Source organism: Vicia villosa, linkage group LG6 (genome assembly GCF_029867415.1).
Source record: "Vicia villosa cultivar HV-30 ecotype Madison, WI linkage group LG6, Vvil1.0, whole genome shotgun sequence".
Lineage (NCBI taxonomy): Eukaryota > Viridiplantae > Streptophyta > Magnoliopsida > Fabales > Fabaceae > Vicia > Vicia villosa.
This window is the reverse complement of record NC_081185.1, coordinates 32221936-32245341: the sequence shown is the minus strand read 5'-3', so window position 1 is coordinate 32245341 and position 23406 is coordinate 32221936. Positions and strand designations below refer to the sequence as shown.

General features: G+C 34.5%; 3 protein-coding genes across 3 annotated transcripts; all 3 read left to right on the top strand.

Moving 5' to 3' along the window:
* Positions 1–4698: 4698 nt before the first annotated feature.
* LOC131613489 (uncharacterized) lies at positions 4699–5139 on the top strand. Its single transcript, XM_058885155.1, has one exon. The coding sequence runs from the start codon at positions 4699–4701 to the stop codon at positions 5137–5139; it is 441 nt and encodes a 146-aa protein (XP_058741138.1).
* An 11493-nt stretch (positions 5140–16632) lies between these two features.
* Positions 16633–18403, top strand: LOC131609079 (hydroquinone glucosyltransferase-like). Its single transcript, XM_058880720.1, has one exon. The coding sequence runs from the start codon at positions 16648–16650 to the stop codon at positions 18124–18126; it is 1479 nt and encodes a 492-aa protein (XP_058736703.1). The 5' UTR covers positions 16633–16647; the 3' UTR covers positions 18127–18403.
* Positions 18404–19220: 817 nt separating this feature from the next.
* LOC131609080 (hydroquinone glucosyltransferase-like) lies at positions 19221–20737 on the top strand. The gene has a single exon (XM_058880721.1). The coding sequence runs from the start codon at positions 19268–19270 to the stop codon at positions 20687–20689; it is 1422 nt and encodes a 473-aa protein (XP_058736704.1). The 5' UTR covers positions 19221–19267; the 3' UTR covers positions 20690–20737.
* Positions 20738–23406: the final 2669 nt, after the last annotated feature.

The following is a 23406-nucleotide window of genomic DNA, read 5'->3' as shown; positions in this document are numbered from 1 at the left end:
TGAGAGTTTAGTTTAGAGTGGGAAATGTTTGCGACTATAATCTACTACTCCCTCTCTCTCTCATAAAAATTGTCTTTTTTTTCAATCTTAAAATAATTATTCATGCATTTATTATTATTTTTCACTATACTTCTATTTATTAGTTTTCACTTAATAAGGATATTATACCAACGCATCTAACCATTTTCTTAAAGACGGTAGATTGTTCAAATAAGACATTTTTATGTGATGGAGGAAGTATCATCACTTTTATTGCTGTTAGTACTAATAGTATATTTTACATTTTGATAACAGCAACTCGATCCAGAGTTTTTTTATTAATAGAGATAATATTTGGACTGATATAATTTATTTAGGGGGAAGAAAAAGTTTAGGCCTTCCAAAGTAGACTTAGTTATCTGAAATGAATATAGGCGCCCAAAAGGATGCAGTCACCTGAAGGATATGGTAAGCTGCCCGACAGGGTTTGGATCAACCATGCATGATCTGTCCACTTACAACAAGTGGAATAACATGTGCATGATGGAGAAAAACCATCTTCCTATGATGTGGGAAAAGAGTTTTCTTTGCCCACGTTCCTGATAGTGGAATAAGGAAGTTGATAGTTAAGCCCATAAGGTCTATATAAAGGCCGAAACTTTCAAGGACACTGACAGAGAATTTTTCAGGGGAAAAAAGAGGGTCTGTCACAACCACCGAATGAGCATACTCTATCACTCTCACTATTGTACATTTAAAAAGTATAATTGGTGTCCACCGTGGGATTTAGGTAAAACTAACTTAAGTCATATCTATCTTCACTCTAGAAATTGCCTCAACTGTCACTTTTGAGATGGTACAATCAGAGGCACCACATCTGCATGTAGCGATTCAGACAATGACAACCCAACCATAGTTGAAATGTAAGCCCCTATGGAAGAGTTATGCTGCCACCATCAAGCTTTGGAGAAGAACGTTGTGAGCCTTCTACGCCGCTAGAAGAAGGTCGACCCGCCTGAGGAAATCAAAATTCTTGACCCATAGCCTCTTCCCGACGAAATTCAGGGGCCCCCGTGCCATATAATTTGAAACCCCCTCATTAACAAAGTTCAAAGAAAGGAGTGATCCCTAGATATCGCTTCCATCAACCCCCAAATGACTATCATTTGCACAAACGAGTCCTTGAAGAGCAAGCACTTTTTAAGACGTCATGCTGAGATGGTGCATGAACTTACCACATATGTCGGTCATTAGCTACAAGGACCTGGTAAAGAAGTTAATTCACTAGTTTTTTGAAAGCAGACACTAGAAGGTGTCGACTACAAGCCTCTTCAACGTCCTGTAGAGCCCTTTTGAGTCGTTGAAGGAGTATCTCTCCCGTTTTAATAAGGTTGCCATCAATTTGAACTAGGAAATGTTCGTACGACTGCTCCATAATGGTTTGAGGGCTAGACACTTCAATGAGTCCCTTTCTCAAAGGTCGGGGTTTCTATAAAAGAAACCATGGCCCGAGAAAAATGCTACATCAAGGGCGAGGAGAGTAACATAGAGGAGAAGGCAAGGGATACCAAGGAACGCACATCTGGTGTTCTCGGTGCAATGTAACACCATTGCAATAGTCACTACATTTCGCCTATGAGGGATCAGACAATGTTCAAGTGTAGTGGAAAACCCACTAAGAGTTTCACACCGCTCAACACTCGTTAGGAACAGATATGGCGTGAAATCGTCAACATTCACGACATCCTAACTCTGCCAAATCCTAAGTTTGACACCATGGGGCCTAATCCCATCAGATGGTGAAAACAAGGTGAAGGGTCACCACGTGGAGGATTGGTACCATTAAGCCGGTCATTCAAGAGGGCCATATGAGTAAGAAATATGTATGGGATGGCCCCCCATTAATCAGGTACCTTGTGGTAGGCGCGCATTCCTTGTATAATATAATCATAGGTAGGTTCTCCTTCAACTTCTTGGTCGCCATCCTATCTACCCTATATCTATGAATGAAATATCTGCTACCAAAAGAGTGCATCGGGGTGATCCAAGGAGACTAGGTGACCACCCGAAGATGTTATCATAATAGTACCAAGACAAGGAGGATGACAATGGTTGTAATCAATGCTCTGTTATAAGGCGTACAAAGAGTGAACTTCGTGGACCTAATTCCCATAAAGGAAATTTGAAAGGAGATGAAGGTGATTATTGAAGTCCTAGAGGAGCTCTAGGTTAAGCCCCAAGAGCTTTGCACTCTCAAGCGAGACGCCATCACGATAGAGGATAAGTTAGCCTCCTTATTCATTGAGAACATGGGCTTGTAGGTAATAACCACGAGCGACATTTGGGGATCTTGAAGCTTAGTGGTTTGACGAATTATCTTAATTAGATTTTTTTTTGTGTTTTTAATGGTGAAGGCGGGGCCTTCGAACTCACCATTGTACTGAGCGTTCTTCCAACATGAATTTTAATTTAGGGGGTAACGCTCTTTTCCCCTACAAAGGTGATAGTTTTTAATGAGGCATCATATCTTCTTGAACATTTAATCCTTGCAGTTGGCACATGAAATTTTATGATATACCTTCACGGGGTCACTGCTTCATTGATAGAACCACTATATCACTTAACGAACCTCGTAACTAAACCGGATTAAAGAGGATAATTTGGATAAATAAATATCGATCTTTATAGTTTTAACCGGATGATTCGGTGTCTAAAAAGTATTAGGACACCTACAAAATTTCAAAATTTTAAAATATCATAATTTTAGATGTTCATTCTTTAAATTCAAATTCTAAATATAATCATCGTTCACAACAAAATAATACAAAATAAAAATCTAAATAAATTTTGAATCGAGTTTAGTTGCAAATAAAGAAAAGTTGTTTCAAATAAGTTTTGAATAAAGTCTAATTTTATTTTTGTAAAAAACTAATCAAAACGGCGTCGTTTCGTCCAAGAGACAAAATATGAATTTGATCCGTCGATTCAAAACCGTCGGTTTTCCAGGATACATTGCTTTACTTCCTATCTTTTTGGATACAAACCCTCTCGTGCATTTTATCTTCTACTGCCATGCTGCTGCAATCACAACCTTCCATTAGTCTTTTTTTTTTTTTTTCTCTTTAAAATCCATTTTATTTATTTATTTGTTTTTCATAAATTTTTATCCATTGGATCATGAACATGAGGATGGCTGAAGAGATAAGCATGAGAGAGGATCTTTTCCTTATCTTTTTCTACATTAAATCTAGTTGGAGCCATTGATTACGCCCTGAATATATATAGGTAGAAATTTAATGCGTCGGCGTACCTGCACGTTCTCGTTCTAGAACGGAGTTTACATAAAATAAAATAAAAGTAAGCAATTATTTTTTGAATTTATAAGATGCAGTCATTAACTCATTATAATTTATAAATATATTAAAAATACAAATACATCGTCAAATGTCTTATTAATTAGTAATTATTAGTAATTTTGATAATTAAATATTTTCTTTGTTAATTATTTAAATTTTCAAATATAATTTTTGTTATTCAATTTAATTCATAAAATTAAAAGGTAAATGCAGTTATATTTTTATTTATGAATATACAGATTTATGATAATATAATCAACACCTAATATTTTTGAATTTAGTTGAATAGCAATCTTTTTTCTAAAAAATAGAATATTCAATGCCACATTATTTTTAAATGTTATTTTACTTTTAAAAAATTAAAATATAAATCAATTAATATGTATTCAATTAAAATTAAAGCATATTAAAGAATATTATTTTTTCCGCCTTACGATATGTGTTCTCTTTTATTTTTATTTTGTCTCAAATTATTTGTTTATTTAAAATAACAATGTAATATTTATTATTTATTTCTACTAATTTTTTCTTATTTATTGTATTTTAAATTAGGTAATTAGATCAGTATCTATTATTAATGAGGTTATTTTAATAAATAATACTGATTTTATGATTGAAATCAATCTAATTTTTTATTATGTTAAAAAGAGTAAAATAATTTAAAATAACACCTTTAAATTTTATATAGTCATAATTACAGCATGTGTTCTTTAAATTATTCTATTGTAATAGGTTGATCCCATAAGTTTTTTTTAACAATTTGTTCTTTTAATTTTTTTTGTTAAATTAAAATCTAAATTTATATTTTTTGGATGTTATTTTATATATTTAAGTTTAAAATATAGTATTTTATTATAACTTTATGTATGTTGAATGATTGTTTTAATTAAAGATTGAGGACGTTGGCTCTAAAGTACCATCCCGGCGTTCTTTTCCTTACAGAGACATTAGCTAACTCGCAGAAGATGGAACGTATTCGTGTGTCGCTGAAGTTTGATGCGTGTTTGACAGTGGATGTATGGGGCTAAGTGGTGGTATTGTTGTTATGTGGAGGAATTCTCAAAAGTGCAGTATTATGAATTTTAGTAGAAACTTTATTAATCTTCATGTTAAAGATGAGGAGAAAGGTGATTGGCGACTTACGTGTTAATACGGGTACCCGAAAAGAACGAGACGTCGTCAGGCTTGGGACATGATTCGAGATCTTCACGATATGTCAAATTTACCGTGGTGCATCATTGGCGACTTTAATGATTTGTTGTCTCAATCGGATAAGCAAGAGGTGGTGAGTGATTGTGATCTCACTGATATTCACATGGAGGGATATCCGTTCACGTGGACAAAGAGTTGAGGAATATTGCATATGATAGAGGAACGTTTGGACAGATCACTAGCTAACTCAGATTGGTTAAAGTTGTTCCCCTCAGCCAATTTATTCAATCTTACTGCTTCCCATTCTGACCATAGCCCGATTTTTCTTTGCTACAATCCTGTGCAATATCGGCAGAAGCGGAGGTCATTTAGGTTCGAAAACTGGTGGCTGGAGGAGGAAGGAGTGTCAGAGGTTATTGATGGGGGTTGGGTGGATGCTGATACGAACTCGGTTGTTGAGAAGCTTGCGGGTTGTGCCGCTGAGCTGCAGCGCTGGCACAGGTTGCGATCTAGGCAGAAGAATGAGGAAAGGGATTTAATTCTTGCCCAGTTGGAATTGTATCGTGGAAGTGTTGATCCGGTGAATGCTGCTCGCTATATGGAAGCACATAATGAGTATAATAAAATCCTTATTCAGGATGACACTTACTAGCGTCAACGGGCAAAAATGCATTGGCTCCGAAACGGTGATCTCAACACTCAGTTCTTTCACCGGTCATCTACGGTGCGTCGTAATATCCAGAAAATTAAAATGCTTACAGATGAATCACAAACTGAGATTAGAGATCAGGCTGGGTTGTGTCAGGTTGCTATGCGGTATTTTGATAAGTTGTTCGCTGCCAAGTCAGGATCGTATGCTCCAGTTCTGGATTTGGTGCATCCCGTTATTACTGAGTTTGACAATTTGCTCCTTACAACTCCTATCTTAAAAGAGGAAATGTTCGAGGCTTTGATTCAAATGCATCCGGACAAATCCCCTGGTCCGGATGGTTTTAATCCTGCATTTTATCAAAAATTCTGGAATACCTGTGAGGAAGATATTTTTTCGGAAGCGAAGGTTTGGCTTGAGAGAGGTTATTTTCCGCCTACTCTTAACGATACCAACATATGTCTTATTCCAAAATGTGGCAACCCAAACAGTATGGGTGATTTGCGACCTATCTCGTTATGTAATGTGGTTTATAAAATTCTCTCTAAACTCCTAGCTAATATATTGAAGAAGTGTATGGCTAAGTGTATTGGAGAGGAACAATCGGCGTTTGTGGAAGGTCGTTCGATTATTGATAATGCTATGATAGCTTTTGAAATTATTCATAATCTTAAGAGGAGGACTTCAGGTCACAATGCTCAGTTGACCCTTAAAATTGATATTAGTAAGGCGTATGATAGGGTGGATTGGGGTTTTTTGAGGGGGATGTTGGAGCGATTGGGGTTTGCGGAAAGTTGGGTTAACTGGATGATGATGTGTGTTTCTTCGGTGCATTACTTTATTCTTGTGAATGCGGATACTGTTGGTCCAATTCAGCCAGGGAGAGGTTTGAGATAGGGGGACCCTCTATCCCCCTATCTCTTCATTCTTGTCACAGAAGGTCTTTCAACTCTCATCAATGGAGCTGTTGCTCGTGGGGATCTCCACGGGATTCAGATTTGTAGAGGGGCACCTAGTGAGTCCCATCTACTTTTTGCTGACGATTGTTTTCTTTTTTGTAGGGCTAATCTTTCTGAAGTGCACAATGTTATGGAAATCCTTAGAGTATATGCGGATGCGTCTGGCCAAGACGTTAACTTATCAAAATCTAAGGTGTTTTTTAGCAGGAATATTAGTCGTCCGGCTCAGGAAGATTTGGCTAGTATCATGGGGGTGCGTCATGTCATGGGAACTAGTACCTATCTGGGTCTCCCGTCTGCTATTGGTCGGAGCAAGAAAGCCACATTTGGTTACGTGAAGGATAGAATTTGGAAGAAGATTAATTCTTGGAGAGGTAGGCCTCTTTCTCGGGTAGGAAAAGAGGTGATGATAAAGTCGGTGCTTCAATCTATACCTTCCTATATTATGAGCTTGTTTATCCTTCTTGATGGAATTGTCTCTGATATTGAAAAAATGCTTAATTCATTTTGGTGGGGTGGTGGCACCAATCATAACTGTATCAGATGGATGGCATGGGATAAACGTACAGGTACTAAAAACGAAGGAGGTCTTGGTTTCCGGGATCTTAAAGCTTTTAACTTGGCAATGGTGGCTAAGCGGGGTTGGCTTCTTTTATCCAAGCCTCATCCGTTGGTTTCCAGAATCTTTAAAGCAAGGTATTTTCCTAATTCGACGTTCTTTGAAGCAAATTTAGGTAACAATCCTAGCTTTGTTTGGCGTAGTGTTTGGCAAGTTAGGTCTCTTTTGTCTCTTGGATGTAGGTGGAGTATTGGGGATGGCAGGAACATTCCTTTGATGGGGTCTCCTTGGCTTAGGGGAAATAACGAGGGAATGCTGAATGGCCCACAAAGACAAGGTGTGTATGACATGTCTGTTCATGATCTCCTATCTCCTCATGGTAAATTCTGGAATGTTGGGTTAATCAGTGAGATGTTTGGTGCTGAAGAGGCGAAGGTTATTCTTCAAGTTCCTTAAGTTGAAGTGGTGCAGGAAGATAGGTGGAATTGGAGAGAGGAGCAAAATGGGGAATATAGTGTGAGGTCGGGGTATAGGGTGTGGAGGAAGGACTTTTCTAGTCCGGTGATTGTAGGGGTTACTGGGGATTGGTGTAGCCTTTAGAACATTAAAGCCCCTCCAAGGACGAAACATTTATTGTGGATAATTTGTCGGGATTGTCTTCCGACAAGAGTGAGGTTGCGTCATCATCATGTTTCTTGTCCCGCTATTTGTCCTTTTTGTGAGCATGCTTTGGAGGATTCGTGGCATATCTTTTTTGGGTGTTCGGTTACAAATCGGTGTTGGCAAGCAGCAGGTTTGTCCCATATCATTGATTCCCGTATTCTTTCTTTCCATGATATTACCTCTCTTCTTCTTGACATCTGTAGTAAGGAGGACAAGTTGACCGCGGGTAGAGTTGCGGTTATGATTCAATTGTTGTGGAAAAACCGTAATAATTTGATTTGGAATAATGAGAGTGATGTGTTTTCTAAGCTTGGTTTGAATGCTTTTTGTAGTTGGAGTGAGTGGTTTTCGGCGCAAAGTAGTAATGGTCCTTCAGAAAATATACCTCCGGTTCAGTCGTGGTTCCCGCCGGTGGAAGGTAGAATAAAATGCAATGTTGATGCCAGTTTTAACACAAGTCGGGGTACTACCAACAGGGGCTGGTGTATGAGAGATCACTTAGGGAGTTTTATTTTTGCAGGTGCAGCTTGGGATTTTTGCCACTACCCAATTCTTGAAGCTGAAGCTTTGGCTCCTAAAGAGGCTATCCATAGTGCCATTGAGTTACACATAGAGAATGTCATTTTTGAAAGCGATTCACAAAGAACGGTTCAAGCTATCTTGTTAAACCAGCAAGGTTGTTCGGATTTTAGTCTTATTATTTCTTCTATTAATAATTTGCGGCTTAATTTTTCCAACTTTGAGGTAAAGTTTGTAAAACGCCAAGCGAATTCGGTTGCTCATGCTATAGCAAAGGCGGCCGATTCTTGGACTAGGCGTAATTCCTTTTATATGATCCCTACTTGTATTGAACACCTTTTGATTAATGATATAGGTTGATTTTCTGTTTGTCAAAAAAATAAATAAATAAAAAAGACATTCATACATTTGTCAACTTAAAGGACAAAATTTTTAAAAGAAAAAATTGAGACTACTAAGTATCGGTATGTGTGCACCAGCATACTATGCAAATTTGAAAACTGAAAAAGTCCATTTCCCATTAGTAATTAAAGACTTTTAAATAATTTCTAGAAAGTTAATAAAAGTTAAAAGACTCAATAATAAATTGCTTGAAAATAAAGTGTGAAAAGTTAAATGCTTTGACTACAAACATAAACTACTTACTATTAATAATAAAAGAAATTGTTTTGAATCTTTTGATATCTATTATCGATTTTAATTTTAACTCTAAAAGACGTCGGAAAATAAGTATTTTGGTATGGATTACATGGTTTTAATTATTGTTTATAGAAAAATATAACTAGGCAACTATCAATTAAGCGACGATGATCAACATTTCTGATAGTTATTTTTTTATAAGTGCTAATTCAATGAATGCTAATGAACACCGGTTGATGTTGGCCTAGTAACATAGACATGCATGTTGATTTACACTTGAACTTTTCCTAAATAGTATTGGCACATATTTTATTTTGGACAATGATTTAGATAAATTGATTGATAACGAAAAATTTTAAACTCGAAGAAATGCATTCAATTTTGATTTATTTTTTAATCAAAAAAAAGGAAGATATCATTAAAATAAAAAGTGATAATAAAACACAAGGGAGACCAAACCAAAACTCCTTAATGATAAATTCTATGTCTAGGAGTGCCTTCATTATCTAACAAGTAATCTCTCTTGATATCTTCATGAACAATATTAAACAAACTAAATTTCTTGCTTGTTAAGCCAATGGTAGCCAAAGAACAAAAATTGACTTCTCTAAAATGGTGGGTGATCATGAAATCGACTTTGAGCGTGCTGTCCCAACACAAGAGCCAACAAGACTGAAACTTCCAAGGCACCAAGAAAGTATCGAAACCAAGGAAATCACAAAAACTAAGAATGTGATCAGCATTATGATCCCTATAAATACCTCCACACGCAGGTGAGCTCGGGATACCAACCGCAACACCATCAATGTTACACTTTATCCAGCCAGTCAAAGGAGGAGACCATAGGACCTCCATTATTTTCAATGTCTTCCTAGGATTTAAATTGATGTCAAAACTTTTGAGAAGTGTGAAGTTGGAGATGTTTGAGTTTGAAGGTTTCTTCGTGCTATTTCAAACAAGTTTAGCTTGAGCAAATACAACATCAACACAAGATTTCCAGCTCAAATTTTTACCTTCAAACCTGGCTTTATTTCTTGCATTCCATATTTGATAGAAGATACACACGAGGCTGGCATGAAGGACAGTTTTGGCATAGGAAGACCGATTCTGGTTTAAGATTTCCTTGCAATCATCAATATTAGAGACCACCATGTTCATTTGAAGAGTAGTAGCAAACCATTTTCAAATTTCCTTAGAATACTTGCTGTTAAAGAAAATCTGATTTGAAGTTTCACAGCAAGAAAAGCAAAGGTTGCACAATGAAGGAAAGGAGAATCCTCTCAAACTGATGTGCTCATCAGTTGGAACTTTGTTATGCATAAGCCTCCAAACTAGCATTGAATGAGATGGGGGAGAATTAATATCCCAAGGGAGGGACTTCCAGACATTGGATGGGCAAGGTTTGAGGTATTGTCATGGGCTATCTTTAGGGACAGTCTCCCATCAGTAGCTTCCTTCCACACAAACAGATCCTCTACATCAGTTTCAGGAATGATAACATTTGAGATCACATTGATGAGATTTGGCAAGGCAATTTGAATATTGTTCTTGATGTACCAGGAGTTGTTAATCCACCAATCCCTAACTTTGGATGTTAGAGCCAAGTGAAATTTCTCATGGATATTGAATTTGCTGGCTAAAGACTCTCCAACCCAATTATCAAGCCAGAAATTCACCTTTTTACCATTTCCAATACTCCACACACAGTTTTTAGTCACAGTACCATAAGCTTCTTTAATTCCCTGCCATATTGAGGATTTGATAGAATACTTTATAAGTTTTCCATTCCTATCAACTCTTGCCTTTAGAACATTGGACCAGTTTTGATTGTTATTTAGGAACCTCCAACACAGTTGCATATTGGTGGCAGAGTTGTAGACCTTGAGAGAAGGAATTCCCAATCCTCCTTCATTGGATTTTTTTTTGCAGCAACAATGATTAACTTCTTCTTTTCATTGCTTTCAATCCATATAAAATTCCTCATCCAAAGCTCCAGCTTCTTAATTATGCTTCCAGGCCACTTTTATATAGAAAGACAATGCATCATCATGGTAAGGATAACAGATTTCACCAACTGTACTCTGCCTGCCATGGATAAAGTTTTTGCCTTCCAAACTGCTATCTTGAGTCTTATATTATCTGCAATATACATAAAATGGCAAGGTTTAGGTTTACCTACAAAAATAGGAACTCCAAGATATATGAAGGGGGTTCAGCTTTGGTGAAACCAATGATGGCAGCTAAGTTATAATGTCTAGCAAAAGACATTCCTCCAACATAGATTAGAGATTTAGATAGACTGCAAAACTGGCCAGAGTAGTTGCCATACTCCTTAAGGAGATTTGATATAGCCAAAAGAGATTTAGAGTCACCCCTGCAAAAGATCATAATGTCATCTGCAAAAAGAGTATGAGAAGGAAGCATACAAGACCTGGTGGCTTTGATGAGGTTAACCTGGTCAGAGTTCACTAAATGAGTTCTGCCACGACTTAAAACATCTTCAGCAATAAAAAAGAGAAGTGGAGACAAAGGATCACCTTGTCTCACACCATTAGAGCATTTAAAATATCCTATTTGTTTACCATTAAAACCTAGCTGAATTGAGAATTATTCTAATCCAATTGCAAAATTTATCATTGAAGCCAAAGCAAGTGAGAGTTTGGATTAGAAAATCCCAAGTAAGAGTGTCAAAAGCTTTGGAAATATCAATTTTTAAAACCACATGACCACTAAAACTTTTATTATTGAGAATGTTGGTTGCTTTAGAGGTAAGGCATATGCCATCTCTGATGTTCCTGCCTGAAACAAAACCTTTTTGTTCATTAGAAATCAGGGTAGGAAGAAAAGAGGCTAATCTGTCAGCCAAGATTTTTGTTATTATTTTGAACTTAAAATTAGCCTATACAATAGGTCTATATTGCCCAAGGCTACTAGCTTCTTTGACCTTGGGAATAAGAACTACAATGTTGGCATTATAGTTGGGCAAAATCCAACCATGAGTGAAAAATTGAGTGACAAGAACTATAGCATCCAATTTTATGATGTTCCAATATTTATGAAAGAAAACTCCCCCAAATCCATCAGGACTAGGGGCAGAGTTAGCATTAAGATTCAGGACAACTTTTTGGATCTCATCAGCACTAGGAATCATGGTCATTAGTCTGATTATTAACCATAGAAGGGATGACATTTTTTATAAGATCAGTTTCCTGCATAACAAAGTTTTTGTTAAATAGCTCCTTAAAATGATTCACAATGTGGTTTTCCAGGATGAGATTATCAGTAACTACACCATTGTTTATGACCAAAGAATTGATAAGACTAGTTTTCCTCCTAATCTTAACATATGTGTGAAAGAAACTGGTATTCCTATCTCCTTGAGTTTGCCATTTTATCCTGGATTTCTCTTTCCAGAAATTCTCCTCCATGTTTAAAGCTAACTCAAGGTCATGCTGAGCTTTAGCTTCCTTATAATGCAGATTTTCAGTGTAACCTAAATTGGCTATGTCATCATGCACAAATTTAAGCTCCTTCTGAGCATTGGAAACTAAGTTTTGGACATTTCCAAAGTTATGTTTGTTCCAATATTTAAGTCGTAACTTAAGTAATTTCCACTTCATATCTAACACATACATAGGACAACCGTAAATTTTGGTCCTCCAATCATCCTTAATGAGTTTATGACAATCATCATTGTGAGTCCACATCTTAAGGAATTTAAATTGAGACTTGAAAGAGCCTAACTCTAAGTTAATTGTGTATAATAAAGGATAGTAGTCAGACTTAACTTTAGATAGAGTATGGCAAGTGGCAGATCTGCAAACATTAAGGAGGTCCATGTTACAAATGACTCTATCTAGTCTTTTCTCAGTTTTATGCCTACCTCTTCTTCCATTGCACCAAGTAAAAGGGCTTCCCAAAGTAGGGAGATGAATAAAGTTATTAGAGTTAGACCAACCGAAAAAAGTCAACAATAGGAGTCCTAGAAGGAGTATGACTCCCTTTATATTCATCAGCACTGAATATGGTATTAAAGTCCCCAATAAAGGACCAAGGGATGTTAGAAAGAATATTACTAAGTTTAAGCCAAAGATTTCTCCTAATTATGTAGGTAATAGAAGCATATATAACAGAAAAACCAAACACACTACCATGATTGTTAATAGTGAAGGAAACCTGCTGATCATTAGAATCAATGACAACAGGGTCCAAATTAATTTTACACAGGCACCTGTTATTCAGAGCAAAAAGTTTAAGATCCAACCTGGATAGCCAAGTTTTGGGAAAATGGTCGAAATTCATCCAAGGCTCTGCTAAGAAAACAAAGTCTGGATTATTTTGATTGATCAGCTTCTTAAGAGCATTCCTAGAAGCATTATTATCTACTCCTCTAATGTTCTAGAAGAGGCAGTTCATTGTTTCATATTTGGTTGACAAGACACCATTCTAGTTTTCCCTAGAGCCAAATATTTATCGTTCCTTCTTCTTTTTAACATAACCAGTTTGAAGTCATTTTCATGAAATAGATCCACTCCATTATCATCCTCCTTGTCAGCTCCATCCATATTGGCCCAAGATTCCTGGAGGAAATCAGTGATTTGCTTCTTATGGGCATCATCAATTTGAGTCTCAGGTACTATATCAACTATTTGAGTTGCATCTATGTATTCACTTTCTAAATTCTCCTCCTCTTCTTCAGATGATGGGCTTGTGACAAAGTTCACAACAACTGTAATATCAGCAATAGCACTTTGAAGTGCTTTCAAAGTTTCCCCCACAATAAAGTTTTTGGCTACATGAGTGTTGATATCTGGTTCTTTATGTGTTTCTTCCCTGGTTGTATTATTTACCTCCTCCACTTCTACAACCTTCTTGCCTTTATTGCTAGTCTCAACTTTCTTGTATTTCTTTTCCACTTCAATTTTTTTGTGTTGAATTCCTTTTCTTTTACAAGAGTTATAGTTGTGTCCAATGCACGAACAGAATGTGCAGAATTTTGGAGCTTTTTCATACTCAATGTCCACGAAGAACGCAAATCTTACTCTTTCAACCAGGATTTTATCTATGAATTCCTTTGTTAGGTCTAAATCCACCAACACCCGAACAAAGTGTCCAAAAGGTCTCTCAAAAGCAGACTTATTGGATGCAGAATCTATGTAAATCGGTGTTCCTATACTACTAGCAATAGCAAATAGAATTCGAGGTCTCCAATACTCTTGGGATAGACCATGAATTCTAATCCATACTTGAGCAGATGTTTGTTTCAAGGTTGAAGGCACAAAATCCTTTGTCCAAGGAAATAATTTTAAGACACCCTACGGAATAGTCCAGGCACTCACAGATCTAACTCTTTGAACATCCTCTAGAGATGAGAAAGCAAACTCAAAGAATCCTTTTCCCAGAGACGTGATTCCCCATTTGCCTATTGTCGGCCACAGTTCCAACAACTTGTTTCTTAGGTTTGTTACCGTTAAAGGTGTAGCCCCTTTGGACAAAATCACTCTTCCTTGGAGGTGATGTTTACACGCCACCACACCATCCCATTGCGTTTCTACATATTGTATACGGAGAAATTAACCTGCCACCTAAATTATATCTGACATTTTTCAATTTTTTATTTTAAAAATATCTTAGTTTTTTAATTTTTAAAAAATTACATTTATAAAAAAAAAATTATTAGTGTAGGGTAAAAATCGAAATTTTCTGGTACGAAACAATGTGTTTATATCGAAAATTGTTTGAGTTTGAGAAATTTTCAGTTGCGATTTACCGAAATTTCTGGGACGATTTACCAGTTTTTAGAATATCGGAAACTTCCCATTAACTTGAAATTTTTAGTATGTTTGCAGATGAAATTTTGTATCTGTATGATCTAGAGCCGACAACATCTTCTATGACTCATGTGTAGATTATACGGAGTTCTTCACCCCATATACAATATGTTTTGTATTGAAATAATGCAGTTTTGATTGTTTTCCATCATTTATGAAGTTGATAACGTTTAATAATTATACGCTGTAATTGACATATTTTTAACTTCTGATCAGAAGTTTAGCATGGACACAATCTAATATATTAATATAAGAGTTCTTTTTATTTCTCAATTTAATAACTGTATATTGTTTATCGTCATTAAGATCCTTAGAGGCATAGATCCACATGTAAATGTGAACGTATATATTTGAGATATCATCCATAGACTGTTCATTTTAATGTTCATCTTTGAAATCTTTCTTTTATTGTTTTATATAATTGAAGTTAGATATTCGACTATACAATTTATAATAAATACAAATCAATGCTTAAAAGTTGGTGCACATTATTAGCCTGTATTTGTAACTATGAGAATGTTAGTCAATTGAAGAATGAATACAAACTTTATAAATGATAATTTGATAAATGTGTAATGTGAATCCAAACGGAATCCGTGCGATAGCACAGATTTCTTAGTAGTTGAACATTAAAAAGAAACAACTATTAAATATATACTACAATTACTAAAATATTTATATTATTAACTAATTTCAAATTATTAACTATATACTATAAGAATAATTAAATGCATTTATGTAACAAATGAAACATCCAGTTTAGTGGGAAGAACATTGAAGCCTATATGACAGGGGGATAATATGTATTAACCCTTCTTATTCTTATTATTATTATTATTATTATTATTATTATTATTATTATTATTATTATTATTATTATTATTGTTTTTTAAGATAATATCAATCAATTTATTTACAATAATTAAATATCGCACATATGAATTAAATGTCACATTCTTTTTATTTTGTATTTTTAATTTATTTCAAAATTATTCTTATCGTATTATTATTATTATTATTATTATTATTATTATTATTATTATTATTATTGTTGTTTTTTAAGATAATATCAATCAATTTATTTACAATAATTAAATATCGCACATATGAATTAAATGTCACATTCATTTTATTTTGTATTTTTAATTTATTTCAAAATTATTCTTATCGTCTTAGTTTCAACAATAATCTAAAACTATTTTTAGAATTCATTATAAACATGACTTCTCTTTATAACTATTTTTATCTTTTCAATTTCAATAAAATTAATGATCATATATGTTTATTACTATAACACCTTTTGAACCCATAGTTAATAGTGATCATATATAAATTAGAGAATAATATAAAATCACATGAATAAAGAAGTTGATTAATAAGTATTGTATCCTGCATTTTTAATCAATAATTAAAAATATTTATGGTAAAATATATATATTTCTATTAAAGAGAAACTCGCGGAAATTCTAAATATCACCATCAAAAGACAAAAGAAAAAAAATAGAAGAGGATGCTTTTTTAAAGATTTTTAAATTTATAACCATTATAATTTTAATAAATAATAATTTTAAAATATTTAAGATAAAAACATTTTAGAAATATACGAGAATAGTTTTCACGAACTTTTTAAAATCTTCCTGCGTATTGCGCGGGTCAACTTCTAGCTTGTTGTAAATTAAATTTAATCTCAAGTTTAATCGATAATATAGATGCCTCTATATTCTGTAGTTTATCTATTCTATCTTGTGAATCGTGTTCTCTTGCGAAGAGCGCTAGCGCATTAAACATCATCAAATACGTCAATGCACAATCCAATTTGATGTATGATTCTATTCATATTCAAAGTAAATATTACTTAATTTTTTTTTAATTTAAACTTATATACGTGTGCTTTTACAAGAGTTTCGAAGAAATTGAACGCAAGAAATTCTTCCTTCAAAATTCTGGGTAAAACATAGCTTCCCAAATAAAATAACATAAGCAACCTCTTCACAAACAAACAAGAAATAGTGACACTAGGACTCCATCGTAGTAAATATAGCTTATAGCTTTTTCTTAAGGAAAAGTAAGTATTACTTAAAGTTTATTTATTATAACTTTATTTTTTATGGAAAGAAATTTTCATTAACAAGAAGAAGAAGGGTCAATTACTTATAGTAGATAATAATACTTTAGTTGCATATGCACTTACGTCACCATGTATATAGCCTTTATTACGTTTGATGTAACAGTCAAAGTACTGAACAAACACAATACCACTTTTGCCTCTGATGACAACCTTAAATTATTACATACCATATTGACTACTACTTACAATGTTCCTATATATAAACACGTCTCTATGATCATAATCTTAAACACAGAAAAACCAAATACAACATCTCACAAACTTGTGCCCCAAACAATGTCAACAACAACACACATAGCAGTTATTCCAAGTCCTGGTTTCAGCCACTTAGTCCCAATAGTAGAATTCACCAAAAGATTAGTCACAAACCACCCTAATTTTCACATCACTTGCATCATTCCCTCACTTGGGTCACTACCAGATTCATCAAAATCATACCTTGACACAATTCCACCAAACATAAACTCAATCTTTCTCCCACCAATCAACAAACAAGACTTACCTCAAGGAGCATACCCTGCAGTTCTAATTCAACAAACTGTAACACTCTCTCTACCATCAATCCATCAAGCCTTAAAATCCTTGACTTCGAAAGCACCTTTAGTTGCTATAATTGCTGATGCTTTTGCAATCGAAGCACTGGATTTTGCGAAAGAGTTCAATTCTTTGTCTTTTCTTTACTTCCCTTGCTCGGCTTTTGTACTTTCACTTGTTTTACACTTTCCAAAACTTGATCAAGAGGTTTCATGTGAGTACAAAGATTTACAGGAGCCTCTAAAGTTACAAGGGTGTGTACCAATCAATGGTATTGATCTTCCAACACCAACTCAAAATAGGTCAAGTGAAGCATACAAAATGTTTCTTGAGCGTGCGAAACGTTTGTTTTCGGTCGATGGAGTCCTTTTTAATAGCTTCTTTGAATTGGAATCAAGTGTTATAAGAGCATTGGAACAAGAGGGTCATGGAAAAATCAGTTTTTTTCCTGTGGGACCTATTACACAAATAGGGTCATCTGATAGTAATGATGTTGATGATGAATTTGAGTGTTTGAAATGGTTGAAAAACCAACCACAAAATTCTGTTTTGTATGTTTCTTTTGGAAGTGGCGGAACACTGTCTCAAAAGCAAATCAATGAGCTGGCTTTTGGTTTGGAGTTGAGTGGCCAAAGATTCATTTGGGTTGTGAGAGCACCAAGTGATTCAGCTAATGCTGCTTATCTTGAAGCTACAAATGAAGATCCTTTGAAATTTCTACCACAAGGATTTCTGGAAAGAACCAAAGAAAAAGGTTTGATTTTGCCATTATGGGCACCTCAAGTTGAAATACTTAAGCAAAATTCAGTTGGTGGATTTTTGAGTCATTGTGGTTGGAATTCGATTTTGGAGAGTATACAAGAGGGGGTGCCAATAGTAGCTTGGCCTTTATTTGCGGAACAAGCAATGAATGCTGTTATGTTAAGTGATGGTCTAAAAGTGGCAGTGAGGTTGAAGTTTGAAGATGATGAGATTGTTGAAAAGGAAGAAATTGCAAAGGTGATTAAGTGTGTGATGGAAGGAGAAGAAGGGAAAGGAATGCGGGAAAGAATCAAGAAATTAAAAGATTCTGCTGTTAATGCACTGAAATCTGATGGTTCTTCGATACAGACATTATCTAAGTTGGCTAGGAAATTGGAAAGTTTTGGAGGGATATAGGAAAATAAATGTTGTTCTTATTTCATTTAAGTTGTTTTGATTATCTAGTTAGATGTATCTTGTTTCTTTCCTTAATGTTCTTTCTTTTTTGTGGTTCTTGTCTTTTAGAGAAGAATTAAAACAGGCTACTCATAATATACACATTGTTGAAAATTGGAATAGGGTTAACCTTGTTATACATGCTTCTATGCCTCTAGTATTCAAGGATCATAGCTTTGCAACCTCCACTTATCTAATTTAAATACTATATACATACCTTTGCCTTATCAAAGGTCAATTCACATGCTTTCTACAAATAAAAAAATTATGACTGCAAGTTCATCAGAGTTTTTTATTGTTCTTGTTTTCCTCTGCTAAGACTTTTTAATAACATAGTTTAGAAGGGCATTGTGTGTATATCTGTGTATATCTCCTCAACACAAAGGCCGGCTTATAAAGTTATAATGCATTAGTAAAGAAGACATAATTTTATATCTAAGGATGTCAATTTTAATAGACAAAGCTTTCTGTTTCTTCAATTATTCTCATAAATGCTATGTGCAATGCTTTAACCATCTCAGTCTGAGACTAGAACCTTACATAATGTACTTCAGGTTTGTCACTTTGTTTATTTAGTAATGTTAAGGTTTCTTTATCCATCATTTTACTTGAATTATTAGTAAATACCATATGTTTTGGATTAAATTGTATATGTATCTAGGTAGTGTTTCTACTGCATATCGTATTTGATCTAATTTGAAAAACTTTGAACCTAAATGAATTAATTGTATAAGACATGAGTACATTTAAGGTTGTGTTTTACATCAAGGATTATTTTGTAAAAGATCATAATTTAAGATATGAGGATGGAGAAATTTATGCATATAATGGTAATTATCCGGATTATTGGTCTTATTTTATAGCATATGAGTTAATAAGGGGATTGATTCATTCATGTTCTCTCATTACAAAATCCAAAATAAAAATAAAGACCATTGAAATATGAGTCTATTTTATATAGTCAAGATTCTTATGCTATAAAAAAATATTATAAGACTTGAGTCAAAGTTGGCTAGCTTATCAAATAAGCATAAATAGAATAAAAAAACACACATAAATAACCTCTCCAATTTCCAAATCAACAACCCTCAAAACACTTTCAATGGCAAAAACAATTCACATAGCACTAGTGACAATCCCAGCTTTTAGCCACCAAGCTTCCATCATAGAATTCTCCAAAACTCTCATTCATCACCATAATCACTTCCACATAACCATCATCTTCCCAACAATCAATTCACCTCTCCCAGCAACACTCACTTTACTCAAATCTCTCCCATCATCCATCACCTACACTTTCCTCCCTCCAATCCTCAAACAAAACCTCCCTCAACATCTCTCCCCAGCAGTCCAAATCCAACTTGCCGTTTCACAATCCATGCCATCTTTCCACACAACAATCTCTTCACTCTCTTCATCAACAAAACCACTTGTTGCTTTAGTTTCCGATCCTTTCGCCAACGAATCGCTTCTAGTAGCTAAAGAATTCAACCTTTTATCTTATATTTACTTCCCTCCTTCTGCTATGACTCTCTCACTTTTCATCCATTTTCCAAAACTTCATCAAGAAATTTCATCTGAGTTTAGAGATTACACTGAAACTATTCAACTTCCAGGTTGTGTACCTATTCATGGAATTGATTTACCTGAACATTTTCAAGATCGATCTAGTCTCGCCTATGAACTCATTCTCCAACGTTGCCAAAGATTCAATCTTGCTGATGGGTTTTTGGTTAACAGTTTCATGAAAATGGAGGAAAAAACAATGGAAGCCTTAGAACAAGAACATCATAAAGATTCTGTTTTTCTTGTGGGGCCCATTACTCAAAATGGGTCAAATAATGATTCAGGTTCAGATTCAGATTTAGAATGTTTCAAGTGGTTGAAGAAACAAAGTACTAATTCTGTTTTGTATGTTTCATTTGGAAGTGGTGGAACACTTTCTCAAGAACAAGTTAATGAACTAGCTTTTGGGTTAGAGTTAAGTGGTGAAAGTTTTTTATGGGTTTTAAGAGCACCTAGTGATTCACCAAATGAAGCTTATCTTGGTGCTAAAAATGATGATGACCCTTTAAGCTTTTTACCAAAAGGGTTTTTAGAGAGAACTAAGGAACAAGGTTTGGTTCTACCTAATTGGGCTCCACAGACTCAAATTTTGAGTCATGGTTCAGTTGGTGGGTTTTTGACTCATTGTGGTTGGAATTCAGTGCTTGAGAGTATTGTGTGGGGTGTGCCTATGATTGTTTGGCCTTTGTTTGCTGAGCAAAAAATGAATGCTGTTTTGTTGTGTGATCAAGTTAAAGTTGCAATGAGATTAAAGTTTAGGGAGGATGGGTTGGTTGGAAGAGATGAAATTGCTAAGGTGGTTCAAGGGTTGATGTTGGATGGTAGAGAAAATGGGATTAGGGAAAGGATTGAAGAGTTAAAAGATGCTGCTATTGATGCTTTGAAAAAAGATGGGTCTTCCACTAAGGCAATTTTCCAATTTGGTGATAGATTGGAAAGACTTGTAAGAGATATTTAGTATGTTTAGCGATAATAATTGATTTTAAATAAATTGATTTAAGTTAAACGTGAATAAATTAAAGTAATTTATGTTCTTTTTGTCTTGAAATAAATATATTTATCTGATAAATAATTTTTTATAGATTTTTAAATATATTTATTAGTGATCCTAGAAAGACATTTTTAATTTAAAAAAGGGGAGGTGAACTAATATATGTAGGTGAACTTAGATCCAGGATCTTGGTGATTTTTTTTTTCCGATTAAGGGTAGAGTAGTACCTGTAAACACTCTCACATCTAAATTACGAAGGTCTTAAGTGAGCGATTTTAGATTTAAAATAATGTATATTTGAGATAGATATGCAAATTATCTTTTAGGGTTAAATAAGTTTTTTGTTCTTCTAAATACAGCGGTTTTCAACTTTATTCCCTCTAAACATTTTCTTCAAAGAATGGTCCTCCTAAAAATTTTAATTTTAACTTTTAGTCCCTCTTGCAATTTAGCGACGGTTTTTACAAAGTAGCGACGATTTTAGCGGCGGTTTTAGCGACGGTTTTTTTATTAGCGACGGAATTAAATACCATTTTAGCTACGATTTTGCCATGAGGGACCAAAAGTTAAAATTAAAATTTTTAAGAGGACCATTCTTTGAAGAAAATATTTAGAGGGACTAAAGTTGAAAACCGTTATATTTAGAGGGAGCAAAAACATATTTAACCCTATCTTTTATAGCTCTATATTCTCCAAAGGCCTAAAACGTTATGTTTGCTATTGTTTTACGGAAGGACAAGTGTCATAAGGCTCATAGAAATACGATATGACGGTCTACCCACCATTGATTAGGAAATGTCTATTTTTTTTTTTTTTTGGTAAAGGGAAATGTTTATCTTTGGTTCTACTTCATCTATCTCAAAATAAAAGTCATTTAAGGTTGTTATATACGGATTAAGAAAATTAATAATTGAGTCAATAAAGGTAATATTTTTACAAAATTACCCGTAATTATTATTGGTTGTTTTATATTGTCATGACTTAAAAAAAGTGTAAATAAGGGGTAAAATTGGTAAAAGTTAAATAAAATTGCATTGAAAAAGTAAAGAGACAATTATTTTGAGACAACTTTTTAAGGCTAGAAAGACGCTTATTTTGGAACAAAGGGATTAAGGGAGTATGATATTAGAATCTTCTTTGTGGATAACTGCTCCGGAGGAGTGATGTCATCAATGTGACGTCAGTAACCATTGATTGTCACTAGGGGAGATTGCTCCATGGTTCTTACTTTCCCTGAGTTATTCATTGGTGTAACTCTTTTAAAGACATTATAAGGTCCATTTATTAGATTTGGTGACATTTTTTAAAGGCTCTTAGTTAGGTGCCTTAAAGTGATGGATCAAAGTGAATTGGACCTTGGCTGACCAAAATAGTGATACAAAAGTTTAGGTTGACAAACTCGGGTCGTGACTTGTTATAATGTCCTTAATAGAAATCGGTCACTCCGGAACTATAAGCAAATTGGTATCTCTTCTTATTGTATTTGGTCCTTTTGCAAGTATGAAAATGTCTTTATCCCTATGTATTTTTGGATGGACGGTAGAAAGAACCAGACTTTTTAACAAGTGATCCTTTATACGAACAAATCTTGTAACGTAATGCCTTGTATTCTTTTTAAGACATAGGGACAATCTCTCCTTGTTTCCTTGTTATCCTTTTAACAATTAGGTGTCCTTGTGTGCTATATATCTCTTGACTCTTGGAATCCTCTCTTCCCCCACATAGATAATAGGCCTAAAGTGGAGAAATTTTAGTTTAAGGAGTGGGGTGCATTTAATTTATTCATAAAAAAGAGGTATGATGATTAATGCATGTGGAATCGATATGTGATAATTTATGGCATGAAAATGTTGTTATATGGTTACACCATATGGCTATTGGTTATAAGTACCTTACTGTCTTTGAGTTTATGAGGTCGTGTTTAATGAGTTGATCTCTCAGACTTCCTAGTCTAAAAGTCTTTTATAAAAAAAGAGTTATGATCTTTTATTATCATTTCTCTTTCTTTTTTTCTCCGGAACATTAGAGCTTTGTGTGTTATTAATTACAGGGTAGTTCATAGGAAATTTATGTGGCCTTCTTTCACTTTCTCATTGTTTATTTTTTTCTACTCACGGACCTTAGAAATTTCTTAAGATACTACCATTACCACACTTCATTTTAGAATCTCTTACTTGTTCATTTTGTTCTCGCTTTTTTTACTTGATTGTTTCCTTTATGTGAAACTTTGTTGAATGATGGTGTGATGCCCTTCTATGGTAATGGTGCTTGTTAATTAGGGTGTGATGCATCGCTATGGTGGTCATGCTTCTTGGAATCACATACTCTCCCACCCCACCCCACCTTCTGACTAGTTCTTTTAATTTTACAGAACTTGCTAATATGGTTCAAGTGTTGTTGTGTTAGGCATAAGTAAATTAGTGTCATATTGCATCGCATTTTAATTCCTTTTAATGGATAGGTTGGCATGCTTGAGGACCTTTGACTTCCTCTTGGTGGTCCTATTGAGACTCCTAAGATACAATATTTGAGGAATCTAATGGACCTTGTGTATCTTGGCTCTCGATCGATTACTTATATCTAGTTCACTACAATTTCTTCAAAAAAATTAATCCAATCTACCTATTAAAGATAAAAGTAATCCAAGTCATCTATTAACATCCATAAATTATATTTAAAAATTT

Coding starts and splice junctions, on each gene's coding strand:
- LOC131609080 (XM_058880721.1), top strand. CDS start 19,268: ATGGCAAAAACAATTCACATAGCACTAGTGACAATCCCAGCTTTTAGC.
- LOC131613489 (XM_058885155.1), top strand. CDS start 4,699: ATGATAGAGGAACGTTTGGACAGATCACTAGCTAACTCAGATTGGTTA.
- LOC131609079 (XM_058880720.1), top strand. CDS start 16,648: ATGATCATAATCTTAAACACAGAAAAACCAAATACAACATCTCACAAA.